Genomic DNA, 18,971 nt, shown 5'->3' with positions numbered 1-18,971 from the left:
AAGGGAAATTGTCTCCGGGCTCCTTGACCGGCTGAGCTCTGGCGGGGTTTGGAGAGACTGGGGTGGGGGTGGGGCAGTCGGGGATGGGGCTCAGGTCGCAGGTGGCCAATGAGCTGATTCATTAAGTGTGTCCCTGGAGGGAAGAAGTGAGGATCCCTGTCTTGGCAGAAACTGGGATCCTTTGGAGATTCAGCCCGGAAAGAGGCCCAAGGCTGGAGGGCTTATGCGAGCTGAGGTGAGCTGGGGAATGCAGGGTCCCCGGCTCCATAGCCCCCTCCACCCCAAGCTCAGCACTGGGTTTTGTCACACCTGCCCCCTGGCACCCCTTTCCTTTCCGTACACCAGAGATGCCAGGCTGCTGCCAACAGTTATCTTACTAATCACGGCCCCACAGCTGGGGCCTGCAGCTGGTGGCACTTGACAGGGGGACACGCCCCCCCACCCGGACTCCCCCATTCCTATGACTGACCTCTCTCGTCTTCATTTATTTTCCATGTGTCATCGTCATTATTTCTTTCTTGGTTTCCAACTGTCTGACACCATCTCGTTGTCCCCGTTGTTGTGGGCTCTGACTAATGGTGACACGTAAGAGTTTGTATAATGCTTTAAATATCACCCTCCCCCACTTCCTTCATGGCTATTTCCTCATAGATTCTGTCTTGTCTAAGCCTCTCCCACTCTGCTCTCTACCTTTGGGGAACAAGCATCTCCTGGGTTTGCAGTAAAATGTAGACTGCGCTCTATGCGAGCACACAAATGGCTGCCTTTTGTTTCTGTCTGGACGGCTCTGCCTCCTTTCGGACCTCTGCCTTCCCTGCCTCTTCCCTGTCTCCGCTGAGCTCACGGTGCCTTGAGGCTGGGGTCTCCCTCCACCTCAGCCTCCACTGGCAGGCAGCTCACTTCCCAGGTAGTCACGCTGGCGGGAGACCTGATTAGCGCATCCTCTGACTGCAGATTAATCTAGCCCTCAGAGCACAAGCCAGCCCCGTGTTCTGGCACACCCTGCTCTGAGCTGAGATGGGGCCCAGGGAGGCAGCCCTTCCCAGTGGGTGAGGGGTTAGAGCTGTCGTGGGGAGCCATGTCCAGAGTTGGGGCTCTGGCCACCCTTCCGCCACCCCCAACAGTTCCCCCGTCCTTTACTTCTCAGAACCAGGCCGAGAGGGGGGTGGTGACCAGAGCCTGACCGCCCCCGCTCTCGCCTCATCTGCTGCTCCCAGGGCCCAAATTGTCGTCACTTTCCTAGTGAAGTGTCTGGTCATTTTCAGAAGCAATTTCAGGAGAATATGCAGCTGCTGCTCCCTATCCTGCTTTTCCTTTCCCAGGGCTGAAGGCACTGTCAGCTCTCCGGGCTGGGAATGGTAGGAGCGGGGAGGGCTGGGGCCCCTGCTCTCTTTCCTGTCCTCCCCCCGTCAGTCATGTGGATAGATGGTAGGCTGAGGGAGGTGTGTGGGGGGGTCCTCTCTTCTTTACTCTCCCATCTCTCCCTCCCTCCTCCTCTTTCCTGTCTCTGCTTCTCTTCTCTTCTGGAGCTCAGGAGTGTGTGTTTTTGTCCCCTGAAGCCTATAGGGGCTCAGTTTCCCCACCTGTTGTTATAGGGCTTGAATTGGCTCCATCATGATGGGAGAAGCTGAAGTTCTGCTGCCCGCCCTGCTCACAGCCAGTCCAGCTCTCTCAAAGTCTAGGCTGTTTGAGCCTCTGAGGTGCACAAGCCATCCTGGAGTCCCCTAACCCCCAAGAGGGGCCATTTGATCATCTCACAGCACAAACCACTCTAGCTCAGCCCTCTTGGCTCAGCACATTTCTTCCCCAGGCTCTGAGGGACTCTTCTCCTCGTGCTGTGGGTTGTCTCCCGACTGTGTCCTGGCCACAGGACTCGGCATCCTTCCAGTCCTCACTGGTATCTCCACCCATTGTCACATATGGCCCAGCCCCCTCCCCCAGCAGCCCGCGGCACCCCTCCAGAATGTCGAAGGGGTCCACGTGTCGCGCCCAAGCTGTGCATGTTGTGGACATACGCAGGCCAGCCCGCGCGCACAGTCACGTGCCCCACCTTGACCCCTGGGAAGGGCCGATTAAAGCATCTCAGCTCAGTGTTTTACTGGCTTCACCCACAACCTGCACCAGCAATAAAGAGGGGGGGCTCCGGAGGGATGGTCTGCTAGGGATCCTGCTCCGCTAGGCCAGTGACAGTTAGTGTCTGAGGTGTGGCTCAAAGAGTAAGTGTTCAAAGGAAACACACCTAGGTTCTCTGTAGCTGCAGCACGTGCTTTACATGTCATTTGCATATGATTTGTGGGCAAAGTGAAGCCCAGCCTGCCCTAGCCCTCCAAAGCCTCCCTCCTTCATCACCTCTCTGACTCAGCATCAGCTCTTTCAAGTCTTTGCTAATCCCAGAGATCAAGAGGTGGTCAATTCTCCCTGCCATTCCCTTGCTCCCCCCATCCTTGGCTCCTGCCATCCTCTGTGAGATGCCTCATCATCAAAGGAGATTATTCATGACGGACCTTTGCTGAATCCTTGCTTCCCTAGTCCCAGGGCTTGGGGGCAGGGATGGATGGGTTGGTGGGGGAGGAGGCTGATGTAGAGATGGGACCCAGGAGGCTTTTGTTCTTAGCCCTCAGTCTAACACATTCTTCCTACTACACCTCCAATTTCCTCCAGCCTGCCCAGCTTGGACCTCCTTTTCCAGATTGGTGAGGGAGGAGAAGAGGAGGAGGTGGGAGATGACCTGGTCCAATTAGGAATGGCATCAGAGCTTCTCAAAGGCATGAACAAGTCATGCCATTAACATGTAAACAGCCTTCCACTTCTACCTTTTATTCCACTAATGGCTCCCAACCCTGAGTCCTGGGCCATGGTTGCCCCACAGAGCCCTGTAATTAGCTGGGTAATGGGAAGCCTTTATTGAGGCCCCATTGGCCTCTCACATAATTAAGGGGCCTTGAGACCTAGCTGCTGCCCTCACTCGGGGATGAACATGGGGCCCCGTGAAGCCGGAATGACTTCTCAGTATGGCCCAAACCCCAGGGTGGGTAGGATGGGGAGACAAACATTTCAGGACCCTAGCAGTGCTTGAGAGGCTCTGTGGAGGATCCACATTGTGGGCCGCAATGCAAGAAGCTGGACTCAGACTTGCTTTTTTGTTTTATAAATAAATTTTTATTGAGCACCTATTATATGCCAAGCACTATAGAGCTAGGAATCCAACAGTAAAGCGACGGAAGTCCTTGCCCTTATAATGCTGACATTCTGGTGGGATGTGGGGTAGACAGACCATAAGTAAAATTGTAGTATGTTTGATGTAATATATGAAGAAAAGAAATGAAGGGATATGGAGAATGGAGTGGTAGTAATTTTAAATAGGGTGATTGGGGAAGGTGCTGGTGAGCAGAAGTCTTTGTAGTAAATATGCAACAGAGCTATGATTCTCTTCCCAATCCCAAGATGTAGAAGAGTACAAGGTCCCAAATCTCCAGGTCTTTTGGAGAGGTGGACCCCCAACTCCCTCTGGGAGACTTAACTGTTCCCTTACTGGTCAAAGTACAGACCAGTGCAGTAAAATGAAGGGGAAGTTTGGAGTGAGAAAAACCTGAATTTGAGGCTGTTCTCCAATAGCTATATGTCCTAGAGCATGTGACTGAATTTTTTGAGCCTCAGTTCTCTCATCTGAAAATAGGAATATTTCCTACTCACACGGTGGAGGTGATGAAAATCAGTTGGATTGCTCTCTGCCGAAGCGTCTTGCAAATGTTCAAATTCTGCACCCATTATAAATGCTAAGAGTGATGATTGCTCTGGAGCCGGCTTTCTCTTTCCCTCCCCTCGTCTCCTACAGCAGTATGTTTTTCTCTCTGGGTCTTTTCTCTCTGGATCTGGATCAGATCCTGACTCTGCCTCTCCCCTGGGATTCTCTTACCTTGGGTGTGAAGTGAGCAGAATAAGGCCCCTCGACTGTGGGGCGTGAACTAGAGGCTTGAAAGTTCAGGGGAGAAGATGCCTGAGCTGTAGGGAGACAGATTAGAGTGGAAAAAAATGCAACTGTGAGGAGAAAAAGAAGCAGTTAAGAGATCACTGCTGGAGCGGGGGTGAGGGTAGGGGAAGAGCTCAGCCATGGTGCTCTGTCCCTCCTTTCAGAGATGACAGCAGGAAGGATAGAAGTCAGAACCCTGGAAGGATGCAACTACGTCAGGCTGATTCAGGAGTCAAGAGTGGGGTGGGAGGCCATGGGGAGAGGCTCTGGCACTGGGGAGGTGGAGGGGGGCAGACCCTGGAGTTTTCTGCATTCACTAGTGGGGAGAAGTACCAACCCTACTGGTCTGAGGACCAACGCAATGGGTCAGCTCCAGCCGGGAGGAGGACAGAGGGAGAACTGAGGACTGGAGGGTGTGCCAGACTCACCTCTCAATCGTCAGGGACCTGAGCCTGCTCATCCTGGTGGTAGAAGGGCCAGAGCAGCACCTGGCGGAAATTGTTTTGGCCAGGCAGTCGAGGCTGGAAGTTTAAAGGGCAAAGAGCTGGTGGGTGGACAAGGAGGAGAAAGAGCCCAGGGACCACACCTGTTGAGTAGGCTCCGGCATGGAAATTTTGTGACAAACCGTACACAACATCATCCCTTAGCATGCACAGCTCAGGGGCTATTGGACTGTGGGCTGCTGGATAACCGCCGTTCACTGCTGGGTTTGTGTGTGTGTGTGTGTGTGTGTGTGTGTGTGTGTGTGTGTGTGTGTGTGTGTGTGTGTGTGTGTGTGTGTGTGTGTGTGTGTGTGTGTGTGTGTGTGTGTGTGTGTGTGTGTGTGTGTGTGTGTGGCTGCAGCCTATATCCCTCTTCCCCCCACCAGCCTCCCCCTCCCCTCCAGCCACCCTGGGATTGGTGATTCTCAGCCCCTCCCCCGGCTCCCCCAGACCCTCCCAGAGCCTTTATCTGGGAGCTGGGCCGGAGCTCCTGCCACATTCCCCAAGCCCCTCCACTCCCTGTTTCTCTCTTCACGGCAGCACCAGCAGAGTGTGTGGGGAGCGGACAGTGCTCCCGGCCAGCTCCCTGATCCTGCCGGACCATCTGCCCCAGGCTCAGAGCTGCTCCACAGGTAGGCACAAGCGGCAGAATGTTGGATGGACAGGAGCTGGCACCAAAGGACAGGGGCAGAGTCAGGAGGGAATAAAGGTGGCAGCCTTTGATCGGGGAGCAGGATACTGGGAAGGTGAACAGGAGTCAATGGGGGTTGATGTAGTGTTTGGAGCCTGTGGGTACAGACTGATTCTTCCTATATTAGAAAGTTTTTGCCTAAGTCTTGGGGTACCTAGGGCTGGAAAATAGCACCCAGGATCCCTCCTCAAGCCGACTAAGGAAATAGACCCATGCACGTCATATAAATCTATTATCTTCCCTGGGAGGCTAGAGTCCCCCACATTATTGCGCCATTGCTCATTGCCAGGTGCATATCCTGGGGAAATATGTGATGGGGGAGCAGGGAAACTGAGCGCCTCCCAGCTCGGAGACTCTCCCAGACTAAGGCTTGGGCGGGAGAGTCGGGGGCTGGGGAAGCAGGGTCAAGCCAGGCTGCTAGTCGTGAATGTCTCCCATGTTTGCACCTGTGTTGTGTCCTCCTCCTCCTTGCCTTCCCTCCGTCCTGTCCGTCTGCACTCCTAGGCATCATGAGGAGTGCCCTGCTGTTTGCAGTGATCCTGGCCCTCAGCTTGGCTCGGAGTTTTGGGGCGGTGTGTGAGGAGTCACAGGAACAGGTGGTGCCTGGTGGGAGCCACAGCAAGGTAAGGCACCCACTCTGGCTCACCCAGCCTGGCAGAGTACTGGGCAGCATCATAAGGCTGCACTCTGCCTGTCCCACCGTGGTAGGGAGGAAGGTGGGACGGGCGGGCTGGGAGTTACCCATCAGAGGGTTGGACAGCGCAGCCTCTGCAGTGGCCTCATGTTCTCCCAGTATGTCTGTCAGTGTCTCTGTCCCTCTGCATGTCTTTGACACCTTGTACATAAAATGTGCGGCACTAATATGTTGTTTGGTTGGTTGATGGTGTGGTGACCTGGTGATTGGGTGGTACTGTGAGGGGTAGGATAGCGTTGTCTCAGGTTCCCTATGGTCCAGCTCAGGTTCTGTCCCTTTGCAGGGGGGCAGATCCTCCCCACTTCCTGGATGGTATGAAACACAGTCAGAACTTCTCTCCCCAATAGTCATTTGTGTGCTCTTTTACCTATCAGCTATATGTATTTTTTGTTTTCAAAATTCAAATAAATTCCCTTATCCCCTGCTCATCCACCCCCAATAACCTCAGGTGCTCCTAACATTCCAACCCTTTCTTCCCTCCTCTCCCATGTCCCCCTCTAGCCTCTGCTGAGTCAGGATAGGAAAAGACCCCACAAAACAGGTTGGGCCCCAATTTCCAAAGTTCATCTAAGAAAAAGAGTAGGAGTTGTCAGGGTAGGGGTACTGGGCGAGAGCAGGGAGGAAGTCTTCTCAAGGTTTTGACAAGACAGCAGTTACATTGGTACGAATGCTTTTAAGATGATTACAGGTGGAACTTACTACATATTCAGTGTGTGAAGTCTAACTGCCTCTCCAGCTCAGATCTGTTTAGCATCTCATTACAGGAGGTGCGCAGAGTATTTGAACAATTTGGGGAAGTGGCTGCGTGGGAAGGGCAAAGAGAGAGAGCACCAGCCTTCATCCAGCTGGTGAGGTGTCCCAAGGTATGATAGGTTGGCATCCTTGCAGTAGTTGCACCAGCTCCAAAAGACCAGAACCAGTTCAAAAAACACACAGCGAGTGCCAAATATGGGCTGGACACTGTGTTTGGAGCCCAAAGTTCCAGCTGGAGACAGTCAGAATATCTGGGTCTGTTCCTCTGAGACAAACTTGCTTTGAGACCTTGCCCCTCTTGGTCAATAAAATAGAGCTTGCCATCCTGCCCCTTCTCCCTGCAGGTCCGAGAGGATGAGGGAAATTGGGACGGAACGGGAGTAGGATGTATGTGTGCCTGGGCAGCCAGGTTGGCACGTGTGTGGGTGCATCCTGGGTAAATGCCCATCTGCGTGTGCTCAGCCGCCCAAGGACCCCTAGGCTCTGGAGAGAGAGGAACCGCTGAGATTCAAGGTGAAAATCTCCAAACATGATCAATTGTCATTATCTCTCTGCAGCCGCAATAAACTGGGTGTGTGATGTGTGCCCACCAACCATCCTGCTGTGCCCAAGTTGCTAAAAAAGAAACCACCAAGATGAGAAAGAACCCCTGTTTGGCAGCAGGTCTAGAATGGGGTTCATCTGTGGAGGGGAAGAAGAGGCTTCATTCTGAGCATGCTGCCTTCGTGAAATTCTAAATCCAGGGGAGAGAGGGGAGAGGGAGACAAAAACAGAGGCAGAAACCTGATGCAGAAGAAAAGAGAGGGCGAGGTGGTGGGAAACGCAGGGAGAGAAACATCCCCGGACACAGTGCAGAGCGGGGGCAATTTCAGGATTGCTGGTGGCCCTGACTGCCTACCCCCACCTGTCCCCAGGACCGAGTCCTGTCTGTGACTCAATCATGGAGCACAGACCAGAGGACACTAGCTCTGTCTGATGAGCCTTTCTTGTGAGTGCGGGAATTCCTGGCTCATTCACTTAGTGGGGCAACCACATCGTTGGTCAAACCGGTTCCGGGTGTGCCAGGGAGAAAAGAACCAATGGCCCTTCTCACTGAGAGGTGGCAGGAGCTGGGAGGGGGCCCCAAGGGTCAGTCCCCTTTGAGCTTGGGATATAGCATGACCAACTCCCAGCTTTCCTGGGACTGTCCCAGCTTGAACACTGAAAGCCCCACATACCTGGGCAAACCGGGACAGTTGGTCGGCCTACAGGGATGCCCAATGTGTTCCCTTTACGTGTGCTTCCCAAACCTTGCTGTGCCTGTGAGTCACCTGGGGGCCTGGTTAAGATGCAGATTCTGTCTCAGTAGGTCTGGCGTAGACCAAGATTATGTATTTTTAACAAGCTCCCAGCGGCGATGCTGCTGGTCCATGGACCACACTTTGAGAGCCTACTTCGCTTCTAGTGTACACCAGAGGAAATCCTGAAAGAAATAGGATGTTAAGTTCAGCTGTGATGAGCTCAAGAATAGGCCATTTCTTGTGGGGAAAGAGTGAGTGGATTGGGTGTGAGCATCCTCCTCAGCCCTCTTTGTTTCTCTCCCCAGAAGGACTCGAATCTCTACCAGCTGCCCCCGTCGTTGCTCCGGAGACTCTATGACAGCCGCTCAGTCTCCCTAGATGGATTGCTCAAAATGCTGAGCAAGGCTAGCGTGGGTAGGAAGCAGCCCCGGGCAGAGGGGCGTGTGGGGCAGGATTCTGAAGATTAAATAGGCCTGGGAGACCCCTTCGCGTGGGAAGGAGACTGGAGATGGCTTAGTGAATTATTGAGGGCTGTGATCTGAACCCCCTCTAATCATCACTTTGCAGATTCCTTTCCCCAGTTACATGCCTGTTCTTGCTTCACAGGTCCTAAGGAGTCGTCACTTCCCCAGAAACGTGAGTAGCCTCTTCTCCCTCCTGATCTCTGCTGACCACTTGCCTAGAGCTCCATGGGCACAGGGCCCAGTGACTATTTCGGCTGGCCCCGGCTCAGCTGGCGCAAACAGCATGCCAGCTGCAGCTGCTCAGCCAGCCTTTCCTGAATGGGAGAGGCCGCTGAGAGCCAGAGGAAGCAGATGTGCGGGGCACGGTGGAGTCTCCCTCCACTGGTAGGTTAGTGGGAACCAAGAGGATCTCTTGGTGGCTGTGAAGATTCTAAGCCAGGTACCTGTTGGGTGGGAGAATTTCAGAGAGTTCTCGAAATGTGGGGGAGGGAGAGGTAGACAGAGAGGGTGGGCCTAGGGGGCAGCCTGCTAACTGCGGGGAGTAAGCTGTGGTGAGACACTGAAACAGAGACCAGAAGCCCAACCTCAGAAGTCTTGACACGTCTGGGGAAATGTCTCAGCCCCTCACTATCACCGCTGAAAATGTTGGCCCTGTTTCTGCAGGTGACATGCATGACTTCTTTGTGGGTCTCATGGGCAAGAGGAACATCCGGCCAGGTAGGAAGATGTGGCGGTCGGTGGAAGGGCTAGGGTGCTGGCAAAGATGTAGCAGAAGTCAGCTGCTTCATATTTGTCACCAGAGGGAAAGACAGGACTTTTCTTAGCTACAGTGAGGGTTCCTCTGCCCCTTCTACCCAATCGGCTTGGGTCCACAGTCCAGCCCTCCCCAGGAGCACAGGACGGAGACCTTTATAAGATAGTTCTGCTGCAGCTGGGAGGGGGTCAAGCAAGCTCTGCTTCTCCCCCGCCCCCCGCCCCCATCTCCCAAACAGAGCATCCGTCTACTTCCCAACTCTGTCTTCCAAAGCTGTCCTTCATAGCCAGCCCTTTTCTATTGGGTCAGGGTGAAGGTCACATGCAGAAAAATCCCTCCTAACTACACTGTTTACTTCACCACAGACAATCCTATTGATGTGAACCAAGAGAACGTCCCCAGCTTTGGCACCTTCAAGTATCCCTCCAATGTGGAATGAAGTAAGTACTTAGGGAGAGGAGAGGGGACTGTGTGTGTATGTGGGGGAGTAGGTTGCCAGAGGAGCATTGGAGCATTTCCTCCGATGCTATGTGTATTAATGCTCATAATTAATGGCCTAAATACACTACCAGTGCCTGACACTTAGAAGTGTGTGCTTGCCTGTGATCACACACACACAGACACACACACACCCTGTTTCTCATCTCTTTCCAGTCTCATGGACCCCTGCTTATGGCTGAGTGGTAGGAAATGGCAAGGGAGGGGTTTCCCCTGGGGTTTCTTTGATGAGCAGCTTCTCTTGTTTGGACTCCATTCTTGCGATTTGTGCAAAAGGTGGAGAGATCATCATCTGATAATTACAGGTACCACATCTATTCACAGGTGAAGCATTTTGCTTCCCAGGCAGGCTGAAACCATTCAGATCATTCAGAATCTCGGGTTACCGGGTCCACTATATAGTTATTTGCAAGCGTGATTTAGCAGGAAACGCAACAAACTCTGAAATCTAATGGGGAGTAGCTGGAAACTATATCTTAATCGCTCTGTGCAGTGTAATGAATATGAGCATGGCCTGAGTTCGAATCCTGCCACTCACTAGCTGTGTCCCTTGGCCAGGTTACAAAACCCTTCTGTGCCTCAATTTCCTCATCTGAACAACAGGGGTCATAGTATTACCTTGCAGGGCTGTGGTTTTGAGTCTAGGTAAAGTGTTCAGAACAGTGCCTGGCACACAGTGCTGTGTGTTGGCTTTACTGTGATTGTAGTCTGGGAAGTGTGGGGAAGGTCCCAGTGTTGACCCTGGCGGGCTCCGGTCTGTCTGCCTGGAGCTGTCTGGGCTGGACCCTGGGCCCGAGTGGGCTGACAGCTCTTCCACTTGGTATGCAAGTGTGAGTCCCCCGGGGAAGTGTCTTGTCAAAACACGGAACCGTCTGCCTCGGCACCATCTTCCCACACACAGCAATAGCAGCTCACTGATGGCTTTCTTTGCACTGGCTTCCACTGAAGGTGTCAGGGGAGGAAAGGAGAGGGATCAGGAAGGCTCAGTCTTCACAGAGACTCCTGCTCCTCTCTCTGTGGCCCTGTTACCCACACGCATTGGTCTCAAGGGAGCCCCAAGGACCAGGAGCAGGCTCTCAATGAAACTGCCTGTGTGTGACTCCCCGGGCCCAGAGACCGGGTCTGGCCCCCCATTCAGTGTTGGGTGAGAGGGTACAAAAAGCCGTAATAACCGTAACTCCGTAACTCACTGATTACATGGTACTTACTGTATCATTTTGCTCTCATTAGATTGTTATTTCAGTCCTGCTGACGGTCAGATAATTATACGGGCAGCTATATCTGGATGATATACACTCCCCAACGTTATGCATCAACCATAAAGATAATTACAGTGCAATTTTGCCATAGTATTTTATACAAATGGCAGAAACAAGTGCATCGTGGAAATCTACTTTTAATGCTTACTGGTGAACGTAGGCTCTTTCAGAGGGACCAGGCCCATAATTGCAGCCCTCATAATCTCACCACTGATGGTGCATTCTCAACCTGTCAGGTGCTGGGAAGAATAGACACTAGGTCCCTGGGGGCTGGCATTTAAAGGAGGTTAGATGAGATGGATCAACACAGATCATTGTGCCATCTTATCTCATTCATGTGAAACTGCTGAAAAAGGAAGTGATCCCTGGGCCTGTCCTTCCTCTGGGAGGTTTCTGGAAAGAGGAGGAGGGACTGAGTGAGGCCAGGGGAGCATTAGTGCCAGGGTGCATTGGACAGGGCTGTGTGTATGCCTGGCTCATAGGGATGCCAGGATGCTATGAACTTTGCCAGTACTTCTTTCTGCATGGGCCCCTCAGACCATAGCGTGATAAACATGGAAGCTGGGAAGACACCTGCACCTGTGGCTAGGAGAGTTCGGTCCTCTAGTTCAAAGGCTACAGGGGTAGCTGAGGGTTAAGACTTCCATTCTCTCTACTTCTCCCTTACAGATGCCCCTCCCTTTCTCCCCCGCCTCCCCAGTGGGTGGTTGGTGGGAGTTTTACAGGACAGAGATGTGATTTCTTCTTTTTTTGGTCCTCAGCACTCCACTTCTGGACTCCTGGGCTGCATCGTGAAGACACCTGTCACCCTCTCCCAATCCCCAGGTGCACGCACTCCTATTTCCCTTCCTCTCCCACATCCTTGTAACACTCCTGTGCTTTGACCCCTTCTCCAACCCTCTACTCCACCCGCTGTGGAAACTGCCTAGTAAGCGCCCCCAGTCCCTGCAGGCATTGACTATAGATTGCCCTGGAGTTTCTGTAGCATCCTAAAAATATGATGTCTCTCTCCACGCCTCAACAATAAAGGATTTTTACATATTATGACCTAGAGTGATGTATTTGGTTGGTGGGTTGGTGGGTGGGTTTTCCTCTTTCTTGACTCTTGCAGCTACATCACACACACATACACAAATATATATATATATATATATATATATATATATATATATGATACACACACATATCATATATAAATGGAAGTATCTTTATTTTGTACATATATTGGTTTCCCCAACAGTGTCTTACTCCTTGCTTCATACAATTAGTATCAGAAGATTTATTTAGTGATTAAAAGAAGAAATGAATTTGGAAGATGGTTTCTAGCACTCAAAGACTTTTGCAGACCAGATTTAGATAAAGAAGTACAGATATTCTGAATGGCTTGTCTGTATTTCCAGGATGGGCCTGGGAGACATCAGTCCCTGAATCCTACTCCAAGAAGAGAAGTGGGGATCAAGGCTGTGCGAAGATCCAGCCCAGAGGAGGGTGCATCCCAGCACTGTACTATTTTTCTGTCGCCGAATATTGAACTTGGATCCTGCAGCAGGTCGTGTGGATAAGACGGTGATCCATAAACAGAGTTTACATCGTAGCAGGGCTTTAGACAAGCAAACAGCACTTGATCTTGCTAGGGTGGGGCATAGACAGGGAAGTTACTATAGGGGCTGAGAAAGAGGACAGCAGATCTTTTTAGTGTTAACTGGCCACCTTAGTGGCCAGTTATAAAAGGAAAACATTTATTTCCTACTCTTCTGTGATGCAACTCTTACCAGCCCCTGTAATGCTGGTCTAGTAGTCTGCAGTGTACATAAGGCACTTAAATGAGGTGTGTGTGGGTGTCTTTTATTAATCTGATGTGCTAACTGTCACAGCCCCCTGATCCCAGGGGGAGTTCTGTACCCTAATGGAACAGCCTGGGAAGTCCTCAGGCTCCCTGTCTTAGCCCGGTGTAGGGGACTTGGCCATGGCCCTGAACCACCCTGATACAAAGTCGACACTCAGTTCTCCCAAGGCTGTGTAAAGTCAGGGCCATGGAGCCAGAGACCAGTTCCTGCAGGTCCTGCAGGTTTCACCCTAGTGAAAGTGCTCTCTTCCCAGAACCTGACTGGGGCAACTTTGGACCCACAGCTCTATGGTGCGGGCGCTCACCTCAGTATCTCTGGTGTCAGGTTTATTGCTAGAGGTCAAAGAATACCCTCACCCCAAATCCTCAAGCCTTTTTCCAACGCGTTATATTGTTGGCTTTTCAAAATGATCTACCTAGATGGTTTAAAAGTGGGGTAATTTTGCAGAGTCTGGGGAATTTATTTGGGTCATGAAAGCTTCACGAGGTGGTTCTGTTCTTGCCAAGTAGGAGCATAAGTGTAGAAAGGTTGCTCTCTGGTGGGACTAATGAAAATTGCAGTACTGGGCATTCCAGGCAAAATGAAGACAAACTTTAAATTGGATTTCTGTTTTTGTGCTTGGAGAATGTGTGAAGGAATCCTGGCCTTCTTCTTCCTGTTGTAAAGATGTTGATGCCTAAGGGGACCTGGTCAAAAAGACCTTGGGCTGAATTCCTGGCCCTTCTCCATTTAGCTTTGCATATGTGTGCTATTGTTATTACATGATGATTTACTTTAAAGACTTCGGTATTAAAGGTTCTAGACCCAATTCAGTGTGTGGAGGGGGAGATTTCCCACACCAACAAGCAGTGCTCCAACATTATCTACCTGGAGATAGTATCAGATTCCACAGGTTGAGGGCTCAGTCCTACAAGACGTGCCCCACCCCCACCCCTCCTTCAGATGCCAATCTTAAGCCCAGGTTGTTAACTCTCTACAGGTTGGAGGTTCCCACAACCCTCTCCTTGAGTTCCATTAATTTGCTAGTGTGGTTCACAGAACTCAGGAAGCCTGTTTACTCACTAGATCACCAGTTTATTATAAAAGGATATAACTTAGGAACACCAGATGGAAGAGATGCATAAGGCAAGGCATGGGGAACGGGGTGTGGAGCTTCCATGCTCTCTCTGAGCATGCCACCCTCCTCTCCTTGAATCTCTACATTTTCACCAACCTGGAAGCTCTCCAAACCCAGTTCCTTTAGGATTTTATGGAAGCTTTATTACATAGGTATGATTGATTAAACCATTGACCAACGATAATTGATTCAACCTCCAGGCCCTCTTCCCTCCCTGGAGGTCAGGGGCTTAGGAATGAAAGTTCCAACCTTTTAATCATAAAGTTGGTTCTCCTGGAGACCAGTCCCCATCTTTAGGTGCAGTCCCGAAGTCACTCGATAGCATAACAAAAGATATCTTTATGGCTCTCATCACTTAGGAAATTCCAAGTGTTTTAGGAGTTCTGTGCTAGAAATGGGGGTAATGACCATATATATATATATATATATATATATATATATTTATTATAAATCACAATATCACAAGTATAAACAGTATAAACTTTAATCTATACCTTTAGGGGGTTTGTTAACAACTCAACGGGAAACGTAGGCATGGTCCCTGAAAACTCTTTTGAGTTCTGTGTCTCTCTCATTGTTTCCAAGGGCCGTGAGTAAGTTCCTCTCAGCTCTGAGCTCCACTCTCTGTGTCAAGCTCCTGATCTAATTGACTTTCCAATCTGGCACAGGTCAGCTTGAGCTACCAGATGATTCCATCCAGAACCCAATCCCCTAGCCCTTGGTTCAGACCAGAATTCCCCCACTTGAGCAGAAAATCCCAGCTGCTGGTTTGTACCCAGATTCCACACAGGGAACTGCTGGTGGTTTGGTCTGCAGTTTCATATTTGTTTGGAATCCTTCCCCAGATTCCATGTTGGGAACTGCTGGTGGCAGCTGCAGCTCCTCATTTGTTTGGAATCAGTCTGCAATCCCCATTGTTTGGGGTCTGCTGGTTCAATCTTTTTTCCAGTCCCCAGTTCCATGGGAATTGGTGGTGGTGCACACAGGGACTTTCCTTGGCCAAGCTGCAGTAACATCTCTTGGTTACTGCTGGTGTGTTAAGATGCACATGTTTGTCTGTCTCGCTTAGTGTAGATAAAGGCTATTGTTAATGGGAATCTTGGAAGCCATAAAGTTACAAAAATTGATGAGCACTTAAAAGCTGTTAGAAAAAAATAAAACAAAACAACAAAAAAACCTGTTAGAGTGCTCACCTAACCAAAAGACTCCCATGTTAGGATAATTTGGTCATAGAATGGGTTAGATTGATGCCAACCTCAATAAAATTTCCATGCAATGAGGTACACTTGTAAAACACCACACAATCTCCAACCCAGTGGCACATCCCTCTTAGGTATTAGTTTGTCTCCAAGAGACCCAAAATCTTAGCTAAAAATATAACAGGATCCTTAAGCTCCAAAGAGTCAAGCAGGCCACCTTCTGGCATACCTGCCTATTTTATGTCTAAGAACGATGGTTCCAGAAGCTATAAATATCTACAAAAATGGCAAAATCTTACTAAAAACACAAAAGGTATCTAGAACAACACCTAGGCCTCCCCTATTACATCCTCCTAGGTGTCCATCATCAAAATGCTGCCCCAGGGATTGATGTTCAGTTGTAATCAATGGAAACACTGGAAAAGGGATTGTTCTTAAAGGCCTTATGCAAATTCTTCAACATCAGCTGCAAAAGTATGTCATTTTCAAGAAGATTCATGGAAAGGACTTTGGTAAGTACAGGTTTATGATAACTTTAAGAGCATATAACTGAACAAGGTAAGAATTTCCAGAACTAATGGAAAAACTGGATTCAAGCAGAACAAGTATTACTTACATGGGACTGAATAACTGAGGAGAAGAATTAAAAATTTTACGACTTTTTTGTTTGCAACATTGCTGGTCCCTTAATGTTTTGTTTTTTTAAATTTAAGAAAACCTTTTTTTTTCTTAAGCTATCTATGATTTACAGCAATTTGGTAACATATACCTTTGTAAACAAAGATGAAACATGTACTTTTTCTCCCTACCTGATCCTGTCAGAATTCAGAAACTCTTGAGTATTCTTCTCATGGCAATATGATTAGTTATTTGCATAAGTCCAATAAAAATCTGCTCTCCTTGTAACAGGATGCAATTGGAAACGCTGGCTACGTTATCAAGGCTTTGACTGAAATGTCATAGTTAAGAGAAATGTGCATAGACTCAGATATGACTAGGTAGCTTTAAGGAACTAAGGTTGACTTTATAAGGCCAGTAAAGCCCCTTGGAAAAATTGGCTTGGCACTCTACTTACAGGGTTCCTGGCAGCCTTACCATGTAAGTAAGGAAGGTCATTTCCCGGCAGGTCCAGGAACCCCAGGATATTTTCAGGACCTTGAGAAGAGGAGAATTCACCCAAACTACAGGTTTTTCAGGTAAAGTCTGATGGCAATCTTTGGCTTGGCTTCCTGGCTTCAGAGGCTTTTAAGAGTTCAATCTGAAACTCCTAGTAAAGCAGTCTTAAAAAAGAGCTTATAGGGTCAATCACTACTCTTGTTGCACTTACGTAACTAATCAGGCCAAGTTAAATTCAAACGAATTGTTGTGTTATCTTTGGGGGGAAATGGGGTGATTGTAGAGAGAAAAATTATGTTTTAACCTTTGTAAATATTAGATTCTAATTCTGTTAATTATCTTTGAGGTTTTGTAATACACTTGAAAACTAAACTAGATCCTGAATTCTTCTAGTTTCCTCAAATATCTGGCTACAACTCTCCAAACTAATGTTTCCAATTTTCTCCCACCCTTCTAATTTGGAATCACTAATAACCTAATAATCACTAATAGAATGCCCTTGAAACTCCTTGGAAGGGACTATACCAGGTCTTACCCGGATGGCAGCCAAACTTCAGGAACTTGAACATTGGGTCCACAGCTCCTAATTAAAAAGGGCTCCTTCTGATTTTAGGAACTTCACACCAGCTGGAGACCTCAATATCAAATTGACAAAGAAGAGGGGTAGCTGACATTGATGTAAACTTCTTCCACCCAAGACATCAGATCAAGACTTCCTACTTTAACTAAACTTGAAACCCTTACTTCTTTTCTTTCTTTCCTTTACTCTGTCATTGGTCTGGAAAGATGACACCATCATCCATATGTCCCAGGCCATTGCTAAGGGGGATAACATTTCAGACTGCTGGTTTTGTCATAAAAACTCTGATCTGACCATTAATAGTGCCACCTTAGCAGAATTGGTCTGTGCCCTGACAGAATTAATCTTTGTCTGTGGTGGTTGTCATTCTCCTTGGGCCTAGGAATGCCTGGATGGCTAGTGCATAACTGGGCAATGCCTTTTAGGTTATGTAACTGTGCCCCTGACTGTTCACAGACAAACTGAGACACCTTATTGGGTCAACTTCCCTGAATTTACATCATCAAATTAGAAAGGACCTACCAGGAGACTTTCGTGATTCAGGATTTGCTTCCTTTGGCAGGTCCCTCTACTCCTGGTTAGGAGTGAGTACAGATGAGGTTGTGATCAGAAATCTCTCCTTAACTCTTAAAGATTTTCCTGAATGTGCTGCTAAACTAATGCCTGCCCAACAAAAATCCTTAGACTCTCCAGCCAAAGTTGTTCTTGATTTTCTTTTAGCTGTACAAGGAGGTATCTGTGCTATGGCCACCGCCACCCACTGTACCTAAATGAACACTTCTGGGGAAGTTGAAACTCAGCTGCATAAGATTACTGAACAAGCCACTTGGCTTAAAAAGGTGACTCCTCTAATGGGGTCTTTCTTTGACTTGTTTGATTTTGATTGCTTTGTGTCTTGGGGACCATGGCTCTGAAGTGCACTCTAGACATTGGGAACTGTCCTGCTTATAATCGTTATAGTAGTCTCCTTGTGCCCTGTATTCTCTCTCTCTCTTTTTTTAAAAAATAAATTTATTTATTTATGGCTGTGTTGGGTGTTCGTTGCTGCACGCAGGCTTTCTCTAGTTGCGGTGAGTGGGGGCTGCTCTTCCTTGCTGTGTGCAGGTTCCTCATTGCAGTGGCTTCTCTTGCTGCAGAGCATGGGCTGTAGGCACACAGGCTTCAGTAGTTGTGGCTCACGGGCTCTAGAGCACAGGCTCAGTAGTTGTGGCGCTCAGGCTTAGTTGCTCTGCAGCACGTGGGATCTTCCCGGACCAGGGTTCGAACCCGTGTGTCCTGCATTGGCAGGCGGATTCTTAACCACTACGCCACCAAGGAAGCCTCCTGTATTCTCTTAAAAGCTTTAAATGCATGTTGTCAGTTGCTAACCACCAAGCAAATGATCTCCCTAAGACTGGAACACCAAAAAGGGAATAAAAAATATGACCAACTAAAAAACTGTGAGCCTGAAGTCGTGACCTGTGAACACCACAGAGATTCAGCCAAAAAACCTTCATGACCTGTGAATGTCACAGTAAAAGCTGTGATGAGAACTTCAGACTGATCGCTGGTAATGGTGCCAATGCCTTAAATTTTGATCACATCTCTCAGTTAAACTCAGGTAGTTTCAGTTTGATAACAATTCTTGGGCAGGAGCATCTGGGAAGATTTGGAGGGTAACTGCTGCACTAAAGGAGAAGGGTGGGTGGAAGCAGAGAAACTGAGCTGAAAACGAGTTGAGGAAGTAGGGGAGGAAAAATAATTCTCCCTCACCCTTTGAGGTTCCTGGCTGAGTAAATAATAAAAGACAGATTAAAAGGAAAAAAGAAACAGAAGTTTAATAACAGGTATACTTCCTGTATACATGGGAGATACCCAGGAAAACTAAGTTTCTAGACATTTAGTAATCCTTCTCTTCCTGGTACAGAGAGGTACCTTACAAATGGACATTTCCCTTATAAATGTAAATATCTTTTACAAAAGTGTAACTTCTACTCACTTTTCAGAGCTTCTCCCCTGTCTGCTGCTTCTTAAAAATAATCCTTATGCCAAAGAGGCATATTTTGAGGTGTCAAGTTCTGCACCCCTCCAGGGAGGACAAGCTGCTGGGAACAGGCCTGTGCTGCCAAGGTGCAGTGGGATCCTGTGAATTCCTTCATTTGCCCACCTAGCTGGAAGGAGGGTCCACAGTGAACTTCCAGAGGGTTCTCCACCAGGGACCCAAAAGTACTTGTTCATTCATTCAAACAGGCTTTGTTAAGCACCTATCACATGAACCAGAAGCGTGT

General features: G+C 49.0%; 1 protein-coding gene across 1 annotated transcript; it reads left to right on the top strand.

Annotated features, from left to right (window-relative positions):
* Nucleotides 1–5,652: 5,652 nt before the first annotated feature.
* TAC3 (tachykinin precursor 3) lies at nucleotides 5,653–11,778 on the top strand (the record flags this gene model as incomplete). The annotated part of the gene is made up of 6 exons (XM_082666115.1): nucleotides 5,653–5,766; nucleotides 8,179–8,284; nucleotides 8,477–8,506; nucleotides 8,998–9,051; nucleotides 9,454–9,528; nucleotides 11,607–11,778. The coding sequence occupies 5 exons, from the start codon at nucleotides 5,653–5,655 to the stop codon at nucleotides 9,525–9,527; spliced, it is 378 nt and encodes a 125-aa protein (XP_082522241.1). The 3' UTR covers nucleotide 9,528; nucleotides 11,607–11,778.
* Between the last annotated feature and the right edge of the window lie 7,193 nt (nucleotides 11,779–18,971).

Source organism: Grampus griseus, assembly GCF_964374135.1.
Source record: "Grampus griseus genome assembly, chromosome: 11".
In the NCBI taxonomy this organism is placed as follows: domain Eukaryota; kingdom Metazoa; phylum Chordata; class Mammalia; order Artiodactyla; family Delphinidae; genus Grampus; species Grampus griseus.
The sequence above is the reverse complement of the archived record's forward strand: the minus strand, read 5'-3'. Positions and strand labels throughout refer to the sequence as shown.